This window comes from Hyperolius riggenbachi, chromosome 3, assembly GCF_040937935.1.
Source record: "Hyperolius riggenbachi isolate aHypRig1 chromosome 3, aHypRig1.pri, whole genome shotgun sequence".
Taxonomy (NCBI): Eukaryota; Metazoa; Chordata; class Amphibia; order Anura; family Hyperoliidae; genus Hyperolius; species Hyperolius riggenbachi.
Genome location: NC_090648.1, coordinates 468,872,100 through 468,892,560, shown reverse-complemented (window position 1 = coordinate 468,892,560; position 20,461 = coordinate 468,872,100). Strand labels below are relative to the sequence as shown.

General features: G+C 44.6%; 1 protein-coding gene across 6 annotated transcripts in view; it reads left to right on the top strand.

The window, feature by feature from the left end:
- Window positions 1-20,461, top strand: part of SOX5 (SRY-box transcription factor 5) — a 369,889-nt gene that overhangs the window by 305,132 nt on the left and 44,296 nt on the right. For all 6 annotated transcript variants that reach the window (XM_068277989.1, XM_068277987.1, XM_068277990.1 and 3 more), the window contains one exon: window positions 8,329-8,472. In XM_068277989.1, the coding sequence (XP_068134090.1) occupies window positions 8,329-8,472 (144 nt within the window). The remainder of the gene's footprint in view (window positions 1-8,328; window positions 8,473-20,461) is intronic.

Here is a 20,461-nt window from a genome sequence, read left to right as displayed (position 1 = left end):
GTACACACACGCCAGCCAACTAAACAACCAACTCACTTAAATACTATTCGTGCAAGCTAAATGACAAGGTCCTCCAGCACCCAAGGCTGAGACACCAAAGTGCGCCCCTCCATCCCTCCCACCCCAGCTGTCACACACTGATTGCTATTAGACTAAGAGGGCCACAGGGCCCACAACCTCCCCAACACCTTAATCTCTAGTTATCTGGCTTGTAGTCACTTCCATGTATCCCCTTTTCTTATTTCTTTCTGCTTCAAACACAATTAGAAATGACAGCTGAATGAATTGTGCGCCCCCTCCTACACTGCGCCCTGAGGCTGGAGCCTCTCCAGCCTATGCCTCGGCCCCGCCCTGCAAACAGCACAACGTTTCTGTATTCAAAAACAACTAAGTTGTTCATAAGACTTGTACACACGTTCCAACCTGCATGATAGTTTGGCAGGTTGATCCACTGGTTGGATCTGGCAAACAAACTGTTATCAGCTTGTCCTCCTTTTGTTTGCTAGCCGTACACACGCCCAACTTATCTTCCAACAGACTAAGTTCAGAAGATTGTTTGTAAGATTGTTGGGATGTGTGTTTGAGCCTAATGCTCGTTTCCTCCCATTGTTCTCCCTGCCGTATCGAGCGCAGAATCGATCCGGCGGGGTATCGGACAGGTTGAATATTATCAATCGAGCCATCAGCTGCTCGATTGATAGTATAAAACGAGCCGTGTATGCCTAGCATTAGGGCCCGTTTCCACGTGTGCGGTGCGGAATCGCCGCGGATTCCCCGCTGACGAAATCTCATGTGGGTGCGATTCCGCATGCGTATTTTATCGCGATTTCGCATAGGTTAGTATTGATGCGATTTTAACCATGGCACTGCCTGTGTGATTTAACATTACTTTGTATGTGAAATCGCATGCAAAATCGCGGTAAAATACGCATGCCAAAACCGCATGCGATTTCCCTATTAAATACATTAGCGGCGATTCGCATAGCGGTGTGCTGGATGCGAATTCGGACGGCTCTTCCGTGCAGATTTCTCCCGCACAGAAAAACGCTCAGGATTACTGACAAGTGAAAACAGGGCCATCCACTTGTATCGGCTATGCGAATCCGCATGCGGATACGCGATAGTGGAAACGGGCCCTGCAAGTAAGTGCCCAAGCAAAAAAAAAAAACACAGAGATCCACTTACCTGGGGCTTCCTACAGCCCGTGGCAGCCGTCCTGTGCCCCCCTCGCCGCAGCTCCGGAGGCTCCTGGCCTTCTCCGTTGCAGAACCCGACCTTGGATTCCGGGACGGTGTCTTCTGCGCTCCACCGCGCGGGTCACGTGGTCCAGCCGACGTCGACAGGACGGCTGCCACAGGCTGGAGGAAGCCCCAGGTAAGTGAATCTTTTTTTTCCTTTTTCTCTTGGATGTTTCCTTTAAGAAGATCTGTTCCTCTGTATAGTTGAATGCAAAGTATTTCACCATGCCTGGACACATGATGTTTGGTTAATTTTATAAGTAAAAAGTAGTAAACACTGAAACACTACCCATATCTATATATTGGTATGTAACCCTGTCCTCCCAATAATGTTTTAGCCTAGTCTATGATGTCACAAAGCATTCTCCTCCCAGTGCACTTTGGGCGACCAGGTGTTGTTTCTACTCACTTCAGAACACACAACAAACATTCCGCAGTGATGCCCCTTGCCAGCAGTAAAGATGTCACCACCTGTGATGGATTTAAGAATGTAAATTAGGGTGAGAAAGTTGTTACACTGGACAAACACTGACTACATTTTTTTTTAAAATAAACAATTTTATTAGGTTCTATACAGTAAAGTTCCTTTTTTAATAAAACCAACAATCAGGATGATCTGCCGCCTACTGATCTACACAACCAGACCCAGATGTGAAAAACTTATAAGGATGGAGGAGCCCAAGTGTAAATATATAAATATCAATATATATATATATATATATATATATATATATATATATATATATATATATATATATATATATATATATATATATATATATATATATACTTCTAATAGTTAAAATAAGAGTGAGAGGTAATCGCTTACCTGTCCTGACGACAAAAACACCAGTAGTACTGGAAAAGTATTTATCCAAAACACAAAATAGACAACATGTTTCATAGGTACTGGCTCGCTTCCTCTCAGGTCAATACACAGTGCCTTGTAGGGATCTGCAACCCACTGTTGTGAGTATAGCTGCATATACTTACAACTTTCCTTTTATTAACAATACTACACCATTGGGCTCCTGCTCTCTCTGTTTACCAAGGTATTCTTGAGTACACGGTCACTACAAGGATCACCAAAACCCTCCTGATGGGAAAGAAAAAGCATGTGTTTAATTAAGACCGGGGGTGGCAGGGTGTTATATAAGGTGGCGATAGAGTGGGTGTCCTTTGCTCACATCATGGCCTTCTGGACCTCCATGTCTGTTAGACAACATGACGTCTGTGATCCCAGCATACCCTGTAGAAGCCCCCATGTACGTCTTACAGCCTACCTAAATTCCATCACCATTGACTTCAGTGATGTTGGGATTTGGTTTGAATACCAGATTTCTCCAATTTATGGAAAACAGATGTGTTTACTCAACGCTACTCATCACTTGTTGGGAAATAATGATGGCGAATACATCTTTGACCCCTTGGGCTCTTTGGACAGGGAACACAGGTGAATCACAACCGTGTTGCAGAAGAATTCACCGTCTCCTCCTTCCATGAATGAACCCCTTTGTTCCTCTTCAGAACCCAGTTTTCATCTCTATCGGCTCATAAGTTTGACTTTTGTTGGGACGTCGGTTGAATTGCCCCTTCCCCCACCTGCTCTGCATTAATATTTGGGAGCTCGTCAAAAACTTGTCACATTTTTACATAAGATTCGTCTAAAAATACTCACAGCTGTGTTTAGCTTAGTATTAGAGCGTCGCCCACGTCCCTTCTCTGCCTTGCAAGAAACGTGTCGGAGTCTCTGAGCAAACATTACCTCATGAATGGCTCTGCGGCGGCTGGAGGTGTCAGGGTGGCTGGGCCGAGCCGGCGCACGCTGACTGAGGGGAGACGACCGGCGCTGTCTGCAAGGCGCGTTGTAAGAAGCAATTTACAGAGCGGCTGCTTCCAGAAAATGCAGCGTATTTATACTACAACAGACCCAGGGGGTTTGATTTAAGCCTGACGCTGAAATGTTTTTTTAAGTGAATTACCCATTACATTTTTCCCCCTCGTTTTACTTACAAAACTGTTGTTGAAGTGAACAACGATTTTGAAGGAATGCATCAAAAACTTGGTCATTTGACTAAAAAATGATTAACGAAAAAGCCAAGTCTCATTATTTAATTAAACTCTAACATCAGTGAAATCAAAGGCGGTCCTTCTTAACGTCACTTACTTATTCACTAAAGGGTTAAAAAACAAATGTACCTAAACAAAATTGTAACGAAATAAAACCACCTTAATTTGCAAATTCAAGTTCTTTATTTTCTTCATCTGTGATCAACTTGTCCTTCATCTGTAACTCTCTTGCTTGATTGAAGATCCACTGCCTACGCTTACCTACTCCTGATACCAACATAAAGGAACCAGAAGTTTGGCATATTTGAATTTTGAATAAAAGAGACACGTTGCTCCAGACCATCCATCTATATTTTTCCCTTTTCTGTCATTGGATTCTCATTGGTCCAAACCATCCATTATTTACCCCTTTTCTACCATTAAACAGTCCACCTCTCAGTAAAAGGGAAGGAAATATATTCAAAGTATCTGTGCTTGCAGGTCCATGTAGGCTTACCTGAGGCACACAGTTGGAACATTGGTTTAACCAGAGCATCCCTCAAGGAATCATAATAAGCAGACCACCAGGCTGGGCCTTCATGATCATTTCACCAGTGATGAGCAGAAACTGGTAAGCTGCAATGAGTTTTAAAGAGAACCCGAGGTGTGTTTAAAGAATGTTGTCTGCATACAGATGCTGGATCTGCCTATACAGCCCAGCCTCTGTTGCTATCCCAAACCCCACTAAGGTCCCCCTGCACTCTGCAATCCCTCATAAATCACAGCCATGCTGTGAGGCTGTGTTTACATCTGTAGTGTCAGTCTCAGCTGCTCCCCCGCCTCCTGCATAGCTCCGGTCCCTGCCCCCGTCCCTTCCCTCCAATCAGCAGGGAGGAAAGGGATGCAGGCGGGGACCGGAGTTCTGCAGGAGGCGGGGAGAGCAGCAGACTGACACTATAGAGATAAACACAACCAGCTCTGACAATCTGTTTGTCAGCAGCGTGGCTGTGATTTATGAGGGATTGCAGAGTGCAGGGGGACCTTAGGGGAGTTTGGGATAGCAACAGAGGCTGGGCTGTATAGGCAGATCCAGCCTCTGTATGCAGATAATATTCTTCAAACCCACCTCGGGTTCTCTTTAAGCTCAGTGATCACCAAGAGAAACACTGCAGTCAGAAGCCAAGGAAGGTTCTGGCAGGTGGCAAGCAGAATTCAAGGCAGGCAAGCATATTTGGGTTTCTAGGCAGAAGTTAGGGCAGGTGGCAGCCAAGGATGGTTAGCTTTCAAAGCAAAGGTCGACAACACGAGTAGACATCAGTCTGGTAGCCAGTATAACAGAGAGTCAATCAAAAGACAAACTCAGAGCTCCAGTCATCTAAATGCACGGTTGGCAATATGCACAAAAATATACATGGCTTTGAAAAACGCCACATGCAGGTCCATGTATAATTGGCCATACATGTGAGTTTGCCCTAGTTTACAGCCATGAGACTGTGGCCAGAAACACGCATATGGAACAAGCAGTTGCAGCAGGCAAAAGTAGATTCTAAATCTCTTGGAAACTTTTAAAGTGAAATTATATTCCCAAAACTGAAACTACAGTAATTTATTCTCTTACTTAAAAGAACATTCAAAAGCATGCCCAAGTATTCCCTGTGTGTAAATCGTATATGTTCACTGCAGAGACCAGTACAGAATTGCTTATCGCTGGCTATCGGCAAATGTAATCATTGCTGGCTGAATCTCTCTACCTGTTTCTTCACTCTGCCCCTCCCCTTTTCCACTAAAGTGACTTAGCTGTTGCCAGGGTGATGTGTCTATTCAGCAGAGTGAAGACACAAGCAGAGAGCTTCAGCTTGGAAATGCTTTCAAATGTTCTTTTATGTAACTAAGAGTAGTTACTAAAATTTTAATTTTGGTAGTACAATCCCACTTTTTTTTCCTTCTGACGTTTTCTGCTGACAAATCTCACTAATCTTCTTGATCAAATTGAACCGGTTCTGTCCCGAAGTGCCGAAAGGCGGCAGATAATAGCGACAATCTGTACGGACGTCTTCAGTCAGTTCAGTGAGAGAACGACGCGTGCAGCGGCACAGCAGTCTCTGGATAAGCCACGTCTGCTCTTGTTTCATCGTAGCTCGTTTTCTCTTGCTGTTCTGAAAGCCGACCCAGAGCGACGTCTGTCCTGCCCGGTGCAGAGGCTGCGATCTACTGTCGCGTTATATTAACAAAGGGAGGTGGGATGGAAGCAAAACGCCTTGGAACCACCCCAGAAATCCACACATCTACATTCCGTCTTTCAGGGAAGATCTCAGTCTTCAGCGTGACCCAAGTGTCCTTTTTTCTTTGCGTCTTTCTTTTTTTGTGTTGTTTATCCAAACCGTATCTCTCCTTTGTGGCTCCTGCCTCTCGGCCCGTCCGCGAGGCACAGATGTCACATCCGCTCATACTCCTCTCTCAGCATCATTTGCCTCTATGAAGTGCTGCCATGGCGCTCATATTCAGGTCAGGCGTAGAAGACGAGACATAGTCATAAAGTCACCATAGTATTAAAATGTATGTTTCTGGTCATTTTGGTGCTCCAGGCAAGGACCTTTTGTGCCCCTCCCATCTTGTGAATAGGAAGATCATAGCTTACATAATTAGTTTAACAGGCACCCATAACAAACACATAGGATGCATGCAGAAATATTTTCCCTCAAAATAAAAGAACAAATTATTACCAGGTCAGACACCGGTTTATGCCTTTATTCCAAATGAGTTTGCCTAATCACCAACGTAATGTGATGTCTCAGCTGTGTCTGCCACGGCAGAGCAGCTAATTTGTAAACACAGGATGTTTACAATAGGTCTGCTTTCATGAAAGCAGGAAGTAGATGCCCATGAAAGCAGGAAGTTGACACATTGCATATTTATTGCAGGATTTGTATCAGTTGTAACAAAGATATGCTTTTCTATAAAGGTTATTATGCTGTTGCTTCTCTTTTAGAGCAGAGAGGAAGTTCTGAGTTCAGGTCCGCTTTAACAACTTCCTTTGCCTCTAATCTGTTGTGTTCTGTGATAAGTTCTTTGATCTGGAGTTGAAAGTGTTGGAAGAGAAGGGGAGAGAGTACACTCCCACACAGAAGTTTTCTCAACACTGCCGCCTGCAATTGTAATTTTAAGTCATATTTTAAAAACAAAAAGAGCGTAAATCCTTTTTTTTCCTCTTATCTGAAACCTATCATATGTTCCTTATGCAGTGGGGGAGGGAGGCAGAGGAAGACAAGTGTAGGAAACTGTTCAGAGACACCTGAAGCAAGAGGGATATGGAGGCTGCCATATTTATTTCCTGTTAAACAATGCATATTGCCTGGCTGTCCTGCTGACCTTCTGCCTCTAATACTTTGTCATAGACCCTCAACAAGCATGCAGAGCAGATGTTTCTGACTGAAGTCTGATAGGAATTGCAGCATGCTTGTTTCAGCTTTCTGATCCAGCTGCTAACGATGCATGAAAGATCAGCAGGGCTGCCAGGCAACTGGCATTGTTTAACAGGAAATAATTATTGCAGCCTGCATATCCTTCTCAGTTCAGGAGTCCTTTAAATGTAATATATTCAGAAGAAAAAGGCTCCAAAATAAGATCTCACTCAGGCAGCCTTGTGCCGCTGTGTATGCAGGGTGGGGGGAGGTGGAGGACAAAGCGATGGCCGCCAGGCTGTGGATGTTGGTTTCTCCTCTCTGTCCCCTAATGAACCAGAGACGTCCTCCTCACATGTGACGCCTGTCATTTCACACTCTGAAATGGCAGCCATGGAAGTGGCAGGGACGACGCCTGTCACACAACGAGCTAAATAGCGAAAGGTGATGTGGCATATCTTCTCGCGTTTATGTGATATTCTGTCTGTCTCACTTTCACTATATATATATATATATATATATATATATATATATATATATATCATTCACAAACACATACAGACTCCTATGATCACACTGATTACAAAAGTCTGTATCACTGCTGCAGTTCTGCCGGCTCACTGCCATCTAAAGAATATCAGACATGAATCTCTCATCAGTAATGCAAAAACCCGGCACAACACCCCACCCCCTGCCAAAATGTTCTGTTTACACCTCTCAACTTTTTGAGACAAGAAAGAGGGACACGCCCCACCACACCTCTAACCACGCCCCCACCACACCCCTCACTATGCATATATCAAAGAATTCAGAATGAAAAGATGGTGTTTTATCATTCAGATCACACCGATTGGCGTGAATGGCTTTCTATGGGGCTTGCAAGAGCGCTCCGCCTTCAGTCTCCCAGTGGCGATCGCCGCGAAACCGCCGTCTAATAACCCTGTACAGGGGACAGCTGTGTGACGCGGCTGTCCCCTCTGTAGGCAGGAAAGTAATCGGCTGTCGTAGGCTGAAGCCTATGACATCAGATCACACTGATTGTCTGGCAGGGGGAGGGAGGGGGAGATATAAAATACATTTTAAAAAATGCTTAAATTTATTTAAAAAAATTTATTTAAATAAAAACACTGGGGAGCTCTGTTGGTGGGGAGAAAAGGGTGGGGGGAATCGCTTGTATGTTGAGTTTTGCGGCCCTGCAGCAAGGCCTTAAAGCTGTAGTGGCCCAATTAGTAAAAAATGGCCTAGTCACTAGGGGGTTTAATAACTCTGTCCTCAAGTGGTTAACACTTGAAAAAAAGAAATATATCAAGTTAATTGATGGGAATAAACTTTAGTGTCAGTTAAACACATTTTTCAGTAGATTAAATACATATCTTTACATAGATCTGTCCATCAGTCCTGAAAGAGGGACACATGAGGAAGAAAGAGGGACAGAGGGATTGGGTTCATACAGAGGGACAGTTGGAATCTATGTGTCTGTATTATTACGTGCCCCATGTTTGTTTCTGCAGCACCGCGGAATATGTTGGCGCTTTATAAGTCAATCATAATAATAATTACTTTATTAAGCTGCTGTCACTGGTTGTGTGTTAGGTTATATCCTGGCGATGTCTCACTCTGTGCGTCTGTTTCTCTTGCAGCAGTTGTATGCAGCTCAGCTGGCCGCCATGCAGGTCTCCCCAGGGAACAAGCTGCCCGGGATGCCCCAGGGGAACCTCGGTGCTGTGTCTCCAAACAATCTCAACACAGAGAAGAGTACAAGCAGTCCGCCACCCAAGTCAAAGGTAAGCCTAATTCCAATAATAGGAAAGGGGAGTGATTGGGGGACCACGGACTATAATCATGTGATAATCATGGATAGGTGAAGATTTTATGAAGGTGAGAAAAATATGGAGGCTGCCATATTTATTCCTAGCCTGGCAGTCCTGCTGATCTTCTGGCATCAGTAGAGTCACAACCCTGAAACAAGCATGATGCTAATTCAGTCAGACTTTGAGTCAGAGCACCTGATCTGCTGCATGCTTGTTCAGGGTCTATGGCTACAAGTATTAGAGGCAAAGCATCAGCAGGACAGCCAGGCAATCTGCATTGTTTAAAAGGAAATAAATATGGCAGCCACCATATACTTCTCACCTCCGGTTCCCTTAGTGTACCAGCAGTGGATTAAAACAAAAAAAGATACTTCCCTACGAAGAATGAAACCTCAGGATCCTCCAGAGGCTACCCATGTCTTCCTTGCCCCCACCATTGCCACACGCAGACCCCCCGGAAAATATCCCATAACAGTTTGATATGTTATTGTGGCCATACACTCCCAGCCATTTATGAGCGTGGCCGTACTGCGCCTATGTTGTAGTCCTGGGCAGCAGCCAGTTAAGTATCTTTTTCATTAGCGTCCACCTCAGGTTCTCTTTAAAGTTCAGCTGAAGTGAGAGGAATATGGAGGCTGCCATATTTATATACTTTTAAACAATACCAGTTGCCTGGCTGTCCTGCTGATCCTCTGCCTCTAATACTAGCCCCTGAAAGAGCATGCAGATCAGGTGTTTTACTGAAGTTTTGTTTGCATTTGCCACATACTTATTTCAGGTGTGATTCAGACACCATCATTAACCATGAAAGATCAGGAGGATTGCCAGGCAACTGTATTGCTTAAAAGGACATAAATATGGCATCTTCCATATCCCCTTCAGGTTAGTTGTACTTTTAAATGCATTTTATTGGTAAGGTGAACCATAATTCAGTCCTGGTTTTCTGGATCCCTCATGTTCTCCGGTTTTCTCCCTCCTTGGTAAATCAGCCTGTGTATATTGATGGTGTAAAGCAGCCCTCCTGGTCTGACAAGGACTATAGAAAGTGAAGAGCAGAAACTTTATCCACATCCATTTTGTCAGCCACCTTCTCTCCTTAGTGAGGAAACTCGATCCGCTCCTGTCTTATGACTGAGAGCCTCATAATCCTAAACTGGGAGCTGACCTACTAATAACATTCACAGATCTGTATGTAGCAGCGCTGCAGCCTCGGCCCCACTGAAGATGCTCCAGCGAAATGAATTGTTCACAGCTGGACGGCGGAGGGGGGCTCCTTCTCCAACGCACAGCACATTTCCTGTCAGTCAGTCTATTAAAGGGCACCGCGGGGGTCTCCCCGTTTCTGGATGATGCTAAGCTGCGTCTCCTGCATCCCGGGGATTACAGAAGATTCTTCTGTATTACGGCGGGCATTGGGTTAGTAGCGGCGCACTCAGAGATGGGGAGGGGTTAACCCTTTGATACGGGGCTCGCCGCTGCAGAATTCAGCATCTAGGGAGGGGCTGGAGGAGATGAGATTCTACCGAGAGGGGCAGGAAAGGAAGTGGATAAAACGAGGGGTCAGGTGTAGTGATTCCAGCAGAGCAGCAGTCACCTCACACACAGATCAGATTAGGGCCTGTCAGGATCAGACTACAATATTACACAGAGTATTACACAGCTGTCTTTTGTGTGCAGTATTACTGGCATTGTACCCCTATTCCGCTCATTTTCACTTACTGCGCTTTTTAGTGTTTTAGGCTCAGTTCACACGGACTGTCGGTAGTATTGCGCTTAACCGATGCTAAACACTTTGCTGCAAACCAGCAGAGAAGCGTTAGGCATCAGTTTGTATGGCAAACGCGTTGCACCCCCGCAGAATGCCTCGATTAGCCGGAAAACGATATGGCGGTAGATGATGGGATTGAGGCTGGAGTTTGTGCCAGTAAAAGTGCTGTCCATTCATTTGAATGGAGAAAACGAGCACCACAATTAACACTGGTTCACGGCCCGTGTGAACAGACCCTTAGGCAGCGTTCATATCGATCCCATACGATTTTCCGCTTTTTCCAATTCTGCAATTGTGGTGGTTCTCAGTTTTTATGGGATTTTTCTGATTGTGATTATCTAATTGACTTCAAAAGTGGATGCGATTTTCACCAAATATATGCCATTTTTCTGCGTTTCCATTAACTTGCAATAAATGCGAATTACGTACGGGGGAAGCAATTTATGAAGCAGAAAAAATAAAAATTCAAAACACTGGGCAAATGCGATGACATTAAAATAGATTAAACGTGCAACGAACGTGAAATCGCAATTAGGAACATAAATTCTGACCAGTCTGAAGGAAGTATTAATTGTGTTTTGCGATTTGCGCATGTGTTTACTTGTAGCGGTTTAGAGTTCCCACTAGTGCATTGCAATGCGGTATGTTTTACATCTGCATTGCTGCACACAGGGTAGCGCGCTGATCGGGTGCACTTAACGCTAGCAACAGCACTAAAGCCGCAAAGACAATAAAGAAAAACGTATACCGACACACAGACAGCACATTTTTATCACCCTTAATCGTGTATTCTAGTGGGAACAAGCCCTAATTTTTGGAGTGCGCCAGGAGAATGTTACTGTCACAAGTTCAGAACTCACATAGACCTCCATCCTCCACGCATTACGCCATAGTCACAACGTCCTGAGCGGGAATTATCAATGAGATGCAAATAATTTCAAGTTGCTGCAGGCTTGTGTCAATTTTGTATGCTAATTTATTCAGCTGCAAAATGCACCAATCGAATTCCACCTTGAGAGGATATAATTGGTCCATTTTTCAGGCTACCAAAAACTGAATTTGCAAGATCCTGCCTCAAGGTGGAATGGACCATTGACCATCCCTAAGGCTCATACACACATCAGACCATAGTCTTTGGAAAATGAAAGATCACAGACCAATTTTACCCCCTTCCATGTAGTATGAGAGCCATACCTACACAGTCTATTCTATGGAGCTGCACTCCCCATCAGATAGAAATCTTTGCAAGATGCTGCACACACAGATGATGTAGACATTCAAAAGATCAGACTCTGCAAAAGATCCGTTCCTGCAAAATGCATTCATAGTCGTATGATATCTGCAGATCCTCATACACACCTTGTTTAACTGACATTCATCTGCAGATCAGATCCACCAGGATGGATTTTCAGATCTGCAGATGATTGTCTGATCTGCAGATGAATGTCAGTTAAACAAGGTGTGTATGATGATCTGCAGATCTCATAGACTATGAATGCAATTTGCAGGAACGGATCTTTGACAGGAACAGATCTTTTGCAGATACTGATCTTTTGTGTCTGTACAGCATCTGTGTGTGCAGCATCTTGCAAAGATTTCTATCTGATGGGGAGTTCAGCTCCATAGAAAAGACTGTGTAGGTATGGCTCTCATACTACATGAAGGGTGGTAAGATTGGTCTGTGATCTTTCATTTTCCAAAGACTATGGTCTGATGTGTGTATGAGCCTTAGTCCTGTGCTTTACAAGCTAGCACAGGCTTCCCACAGAAGTATGTATTGTGGCGACATGGGAGTTGGGCACCGGATGGTGCCACTAGTAAAAAAAAATAAAAAAAAATTGGTAATGTATATTACCGATATTTTACAATGAACTATCCGGCACTCATTCTTACCTTAACCCTCTTCGCCAAGTTCCTAACACTAAACCACCACCACCACCTAATGCCTAAACCTAACCTCCCCCTCCTAATTCCTATAAATGGTTGCAACCATTATTTCCTATGTACTAGTCGATTGGCCTTTATACCCATTGGGTGCCCAACTCACCACTTTGTCACCCGATAATTAACAAAGGACAGGAATCTATTAGACACCTGCCGGTCCCTGGACTCAAGTGACCTGATCCCTCCCACAACGCATGTTTGTGCCACTAGTTTTGTGACACACGTCTCTATCCCATGCAAGCGCCTTAGGTTGAAGTTGTGGGTGGAGCTGCGCTGAGCTCAGGGAACAGGATAAAGGCGGGACCATGGAACCAGCATTTTGCCAAATTTGCATTCAGAAGCTGAAAGTACGAGCAGCGAGATGGATAGAACAAGCAGGGTAGAAGATGAATGCTGGGGCGAAAATTACAGTCACTCAGCGAGTAGGCTGTGTTCCCCAAGTCCTTTCATGTTACACTTTTTCTGTTAAGTCGGAGTGTCCCTTTAATTGTAAATCTGGGGTTGGGTGTAATTTTGGGCTCTGAAATAAGGTCGCGTTTGCATGGAAAGCATTTGCAAATTGCATAAAACATGACGAAATTGGGGAAGGGATAGAAGACAGGAACATCTCTGAAAATGCCCCACCAGGATCCAGCGCGGCGTCGGTGTGCCATGCTGTTTTCAATCTGCGGTGTGCCGGTAGGAAGCTCGGAGCGAGCGCGGATAATGCCTGCAAATGATAGACTGGCTCTGACCTCGGAGCTCAGCCTGGAAATCCGACACGTTGATTTGACTCCGCCGCCCCGCTGAGCGATCCGGCAGAGTTCACTCGTAATAAGAGAAGAAGATTGTCTGGTAATGCGGATGGCGGCTGACAGACGTGCCACTTTCCATGTCCTCCGGGAGTCGGGCCGGGGGGCAGCCGGGGAGGTCTCCTGACCAGCCTGCAACAACTTGTCTAGCGGAGCCCTTCCACCTGCCACACAGCGGCAGGGGGTCACATGACTGCTCTCATTCACCTGAATGTTCGGCTGCGCTCTGAGCATAACTATGCTGTGTTGCTTTTTATTCTTTCTCTGCCTGAAAAAATCAGGTATGCAAGTGACAGTTAATGCACTGGAAGAGGTTGGTGCACAGGGCCAGCTAATGCAGCAAGCTGGAGTGCTTTAAGCCCATTTAAAGTTTATCACCAAGTGAAATCTGTACAAAAAAGCGGCTGGGCACCTGCAGTAAAAACGCCAGTTTATTAAATACCTCTTAAAAAACCCAATGCGTAACAAATAACACAGCAGCATGGAGAGGAGGGTATAAGCATGCAGGAGGGTCAACAGCTGTTTCACACTCACTCCAGTGGAGTGCTTCATCAGGCTCCCTTTACCATTGGTTTTTGTTCTAATTGGCCTGAGGAAGCGGGCTGAGACTCACGAAACGCGTTGCCTGGGCTAAATAAAATTCTTTGTTCTTACAAGAATTTCATTATTGAGGTAAGCCACCTCACCTTTTTCGATTTTAAACTGGTTTTAATCCATTTTATACATACTAGGGCACCTCTTTCCCTTTTTTCTTGCATGCTTATACACTCTCTCCACGCTGCTGTGTTATTTGTTACACTTTTTTTTTTAAACTGGCGTTTTTACTGGAAGTGCCCATGCAAGTGACAGTTTCTGTCAGGACTGGGCCAGACTACAGCATAAAACCCTCAATGAAAAGGAAATACAGCTATAAAGCACTTTCCTAGCGGAAAATGGCTTCTGAGAACAGAAAAGAGATAAAGGGGGTCAATAGTTCATAGATTTGAGCTCTGGCATACTTCAGTGAAAGTGTCACTGAGCAGAAACAATTAAACAGCAAAAACTTAAAAATTAGATTTAAATATAAAATAAATCTGGGATTTCTATAAAAAAAAAAAAAAAAGTCATTTCTAGTAGAAAGTGGATAGATGCAATTGTTTATCACATCAGTTAATTTTCACCTCAGGTGTCCTTTAAAACTCGTATAATGTAAACTAAGCCAAAAGGAAACATGGACAATACCTTGCACATCAGCTGTCCGTTCAGTTATAACTGACCGCAATTACTTTAGTGTAAAAGCACCCTAAGGAAAACATGGTTGTGACCTACGACCTCGCTGTCACAAGCAGGTGGGGGGGGGGTCGCCTGGGTTAAACTTTTACTGTACTGGCGTCATCCCTGTAGTCAGGTGATTGCTCTGTCCCCTCAAGGAATGGACCCTGGTGATTTTTTTTAAAAAATACGTGCCAAGGCTCTGGCCACAGCCATCTGCATTGCCATTTGCCCGCCCCCAACACAGCTGAAGCAGCTTAATTGGTGGCTGCTGAGCTGGTACGGGCCATGGTAGCGGAGGTTTCCGAAGAGCTTCGGCAGTCTTCAGAAACATTCCCGCGACTGCACAGCCAAAAGGGTCGGAGTATCACCTGTGACCCCAAGACTTCAGGACAGCAAGCCTCCGTCATTTTTACCTTAGGAACTCTTTAACCATATAGGGAAAGCCGGCACCACTCTCCCCTTCTGTAATGTTTGCAGGGTTCAGACAAGCCTGATTGATGCACCCCACACTGTGTGTGTGTGTGTATGGTATATATGTTACGGCCAGAACCCGTAGTGTGGCCACTTCGCGTTCTGGTCAGCCACTTTGCGTTCTGGCCGGCCAATGTGCGAAGTGGCCGCAGCGCAGCGGCCAATGTTAGAAATGTAATGTTTATGCCGTCTCGCTGCGGCAAATTTATTACAACTTGCTTAATTTAATTAAATATAGCCGGCGGCAATGTAATAGATGAAGCCGCCAGCTTTCGCACTGCCTCTCTCCTGCCCCCCTCTCTCTCCTCTCCCCGCCTCCCATACAATAAGTAGCAGCCGGGGACATGCAGCCGGAGAGTCGTTCATCGCAGAAGAGCGGGGAGGCTGCAGACATTGCTTCTGCCAACACCCGCTTTGCAGGAACGGCAGGATTCCCCGGCCGCGACGAACGACTCTCGGGACACGCGTGTCCCCGCCGGCTGCTACTTATTGTATGGGAGGCGGGGAGAGGAGAGAGAGGGGGGGGAGAGGAGAGAGGCAGTGCGAAAGCCGGCGGCTTCATCTATTACATTGCCGCCGGCTATATTTAATTAAATTAAGCAAGTTGTAATAAATTTGGCCGCAGCGAGACGGCGTAAACATTCCATTTCTAACATTGGCCGCTGCGCTGCGGCCACTTCGCACATTGGCCGGCCAGAACCCGAAGTGGCCGTAACATATATATAGATAGAGAGAGAGAGAGAGAGAGAGAGAGAGAGAGAGATAGATAGGTAGATAGATAGGTAGATAGATAGGTAGATAGATAGGTAGATAGATAGATAGATAGATAGATAGATAGATAGATAGATAGATAGATAGATAGATAGATAGATAGATAGATAGATATAGGTAGATAGATATAGATAGATAGATAGATAGATAGATAGATAGATAGATAGATAGATAGATAGATAGATAGATAGATTCATATATAGTGTGTGTGTATATATAATTTGCAGCAATGTACCCAGTGGTAAGTGATACTTTGAGGAAAGGTAATGCCAAGAAAACACAGGTCTGAAGTCCTGGCCACAACAATTAGCAAGGAAAGGGGGAAAATACTGGGCTGCATAAAGGGGGGAGGAATACTGGGCTACAGGAAGGGGAGTAAATAATGGCTGCACTTAGGGGACAGGAGGGGTTATTGGGTGCAATACTGTATTCGGTACAGTCATTAACACCTCCTGGTCCTCAAGTGCAGCCATTAACTTTGCTGGGTAGACTTATACTTGAGTCCGTAAAAATTCCAGCTGAAAGTGAACCCGGGGTGAGAGTGATATGGAGGCTGCCATATTTATTTTACTTTTAAACAATACTAGTTTCCTGCCAGCCTTGCTGATCTATTTGGATGCAGTAGTGTCTGAATAACACCAGAAACAAGCATGCAGCTAATCTTGTCAGTTTTGACAATAATGTCAGAAACACCTGATCTGCTGCATGCTTGTTCAGGGTCTATGGATGAAAGCATTAGAGGCAGAGGATCAGCAAGATAGCCAGGCAACTGGTATTGCTTAAAAAGAAATAAATATGGCAGCCTCCATATTACTCTTACCTTGGGTTCACTTTAAGAGGGTTGAATATTGGAGTCGACTTTTATACGAAGTCGACTTGTATTCGAGGATAGATAGAGTAGTGCTGGGGTGATTATATAAAGTGGACCCGTGCACAAACATTACAAGGCAAATAGTTCCCCCGTATCGGTACAAAGGGTTGACCTTACTCTGTGCTGAATATTTGAGGTGATGCTACTGGCCAGAGCCCCATCTTCCCATCGCTGTATGAAATATACATCAGCATAGCGGTTAAATCACAGAAATCTTTGAAGAAGCGCTGCGTGGGAGTTTTAGATTCTTGAAATGAAAATTTCAAGTCCGTTTTCCTTTGTGTGCCTGTGACAGTGTCGCACAGACAGCGGAGCGGGGGAGATCTGCAGAGTCCCCAGAGAGGGACTGTCACTGTCCCAGATCAGTTCAGCTGGCAGTGACAGGACACAGAGAGAGAGAGACGTCCTCAGAATGCGCTATGGTGAATGTGAGATCTCCTCTGATGATGGACTGCAGGCCAGTGAATGAGAAAGTTCTGCGATTAAACACTACAAGCCTAGTTATTAAGGTTCCCCTGGGCTGGAGCTCATTACAGAACGCAAGTCGCTTGCCAAAGTGGACCTGAACTCAAAACTTCCTCTCTTCTCTAAAAGATACAACAGCATAATAACCTTTAAAGAAAAACATTTCTTTGTTACAGCTGGTACAAATTTTGCAATAAATCTGCACTGTGTCTACTTCCTGCTTTCATGGAAGCAGACATATTGTTAACATCCTGCGCTTTCAAATTAGCCTCTCTGCAGTGGCAGTCAGGTGAAACAGCTGAGGGATCAAATTACAACCTGTGATTAGTCACAGATGAGGTGGAATTAGAGAGGCTAAACTCTAAATACACACAGGGTGCATTCTCTGTTTTCCTTCTGTCCTGTGCAAGAGTTCAGGTCCAGCTTAAAGCGACATTGAATTGAGCACACAGTAGGAGTGATATTTCTCATTTGTTCCTTTCGGCTTATTTCGGTCCATTACAACTTGTGAGCTTCACAAATTTTAAACACTCTCTCTATTTGAATGGTCAACTTGCCTATTTCAATGAGACTTCTGATAACTAGAGAAACATAGTTTTATTATTACTTCCGTTACAATGGTAATACAGTTATTTTTAAAGACTATATAAGCTGCCCTTTGCCTGCTTAGTCTTGTTGACACAGCAGGAGATGTAAATAAGCTACAATTTGGAAGAGAACTTTTACTCACTCATTGATAAGTGGTTTCCATACAAGAAATGCTGTTTTAAAGTGAACCCGAGGTGAAAGTGATATGGTGGCTGCCATATTTATTTCCTTTTAAACAATACTAGTTGCCTGGCAGCCCTGCTGATCTATTTGGTTGCAGTAGTGAACTGAATTACACCAGAAACAAGCATGCAGCTAATCTTGTCAGTTCTGACAATATTGTCAGAAACTCCTGACCTGCTGTATGCTTGTTAAGGGTCTATAGTTGGAAGATTTAGAAGCAGAGGACCAGCACAGCAGCCAGGCAACTGGTATTGCTTAAAAGGAGATAAATATGGCAGCCTCAATATTATTCTCACCTCGAGTTCCCTTTAAGCAGATTTTATTTTTTTATATATAAGCAAGGGAAACACAGTGGCGTACAGAGGCTTCATCTATGATGGTTCAGCAGCGACTTCGTCCTGGACGACAGTCAGGTGACTGCACAGCTCCATGTTTCCATAGAATTGGGAATTATGGGAGAGATTACTGAAGCTGCAGCTTCAGCAGCTTTATCCTCCTGCAGGACAGTCATGTGACTGCACAGCTCCATGTTTCCAGGAACAGGGGATTGTGGGAGAGAGTACAGAGACTGCTCCATGTTTCCAGGAATAGAATTATGGGAGAGAGTACAGAGGCTGCAGCGTATTATGGGAGAGAGTACAGAGGACAGTCATGTGACTACACAGCTCCATGTTTCCAAGAACAGGGAATTATGGGAGAGAATACAGAAGCTGTAGTCATAATGGTTTGGCATCTCTATCCTCCTGCAGGATGGTCCTGACTATGAACAGTTCTACTTTTACGAGACTGTGGCAGTGAGGCTTGCTTATTGTTGGTTGGCCCTATCTTGCTTGCAGCTGTTCTGTATTATTCCTTCCCAGCAACAAATACTCTCAGACAGCGCCAGAAGAGCTTGCAATCCAAGAGTGACCTCCGCAAGCCTTTTATCTTCCATTTAGTATGCGTAGTTCCTTGCTGATTGGGGTTCATCACTTACAGAGATGTCAGCGCTTTACTCGTCTTGTCTCGGCTCTGACCGCTGATGTACAGAAAGGCTACAATTTAAAATTAAGATGGGCTGACCCCTCGCAGGGCCGCGCTGAAATCCCGCGCTGACAAGACGGAGATGAAGCTAAGCGGCAGGGTTATCGGAACAGACTGCGCTGACATCTGACATTGTCGTCATAGTATTTAACGTTAATAGAAATTCAATCCCCGTGCCCTTCAAGTCACGGCGTTTGAACGTGCGGAGAATGATTCCTCCTCGCCGGCCGCGCAAGTGCTGCAATCTGAGTCTTTGTGACTGCACATCACTTTGCATTTGTGTTAGAAGCCATTTCCCCAGGGCAAGGGACAGTCACTTCCTCCTTGGGCGAGGTGACTGTCCCTCTTTCTTGTCCTCTGGCTTTCTCGCTGTCCGAGAAGTTGCAGCATGTGGGATCTTTTCATAGAAGGAGATTTTCAACACAGAGAAGTTCATTACGAGATGACTGTAGCGAGAGATGCTCAGATCGAGAGAGAATGAGGAGAAGCCCTGATTAATTATTTACATCAATGGAGTCCATGCAAGAGCTAAATATACGTAAACTGTGTAGTGTGTAGTTACTTGGATTGGCTATCATGCCCTGAATATTACTGGTACTGCACTCTAATATTTTATAGCAATTCATTCTTTTTCAGAGCTGAAAAACATTCAACAGTGCTGTACATAGATTATTGATCGATTTCCATCTATCTTTGCGCTAGAGGAGCTTACACTCCTATGTCCTCACCACAGTGACACACAATTACTTCATATTAATAGAACACTGACATTTTCCACAGTGCAATACAGAGATCACTGATCCATTATTAGCAAGCTTATGGTGCTAAAATGTAAGCAGGGCTGCGGAGTCGGTACAAAAATCTTCCAACTCCGACTCCTCAGTTTATGAAACCACCGACTCCAACTCTTACTCCGGGTACCCAAAATGGCTCCGACTTCTCGACTCCGACTCCTAAGTCTAACTCTTGCCAGGGCTGTGGATTTTGTCCAAAAATCATCCGACTCCTCAGTTTATGAAATCACTGACTCCAACTCCGTGTACACAAAATTGCTAAGACTCCTCGACTCCATAGCCCTGAATGTACCGTAAGCGGGCTTTTTGGTCCTTTTTAGACCCTTACACACTCATGTAGAACTCCTGGTTCTACATGAGCTTGCTGGGTACTTGGTAACTCTGGGTTTTTCAAGTCCTACCCCATAGAACCATGTTAATCCATGCCATGCACTGATAAGGACTAGGGATGATCAATGAGATGCAAATTTTTCCGGAATTATGCAAATTTTTATGCAAATGTATGCAGTTTGAAAATGGACCAATCAGTTTAAACCCAGATTTAAATTGATTGGTCCATTTTTAAGCTGCATATTTTTGCATATACATTTGCATCAACTCAGAAAAAAATTGCATATCTGTGATCATCCCTAATGAGGACCAACTAGTCTGAAACAGTCTGTATCCATGTTGGATTAGTGTGGCTCTGTAATATTAACAGGCTGACGCATCATTCTGCTTTCCAGCAGTTTTGGAGGTGTGTTTAGCCGACAGGGACAACAATGGATGATACATATTCAGCAGTGATGCATTGTGGGACACCTCATATACTCCAACCTGAATAATCGCAAATAGCTTCTCTTTTAAGAGAACACATTTTTGTGACCCATTCCTATGACTCATTGAACTCATTTGCAGTAGACTACCTTGATTTTGGAGGTGTCCCCTCATCCAAGATTTCCAAGGGCGTAACTAGAACCCAGCAAAACGGAGCCAGCCAGGCCTGCTGCAGAACGCTGTAAACACACAACCCTGCCCTTCAGGATTGATATTTTTAAAT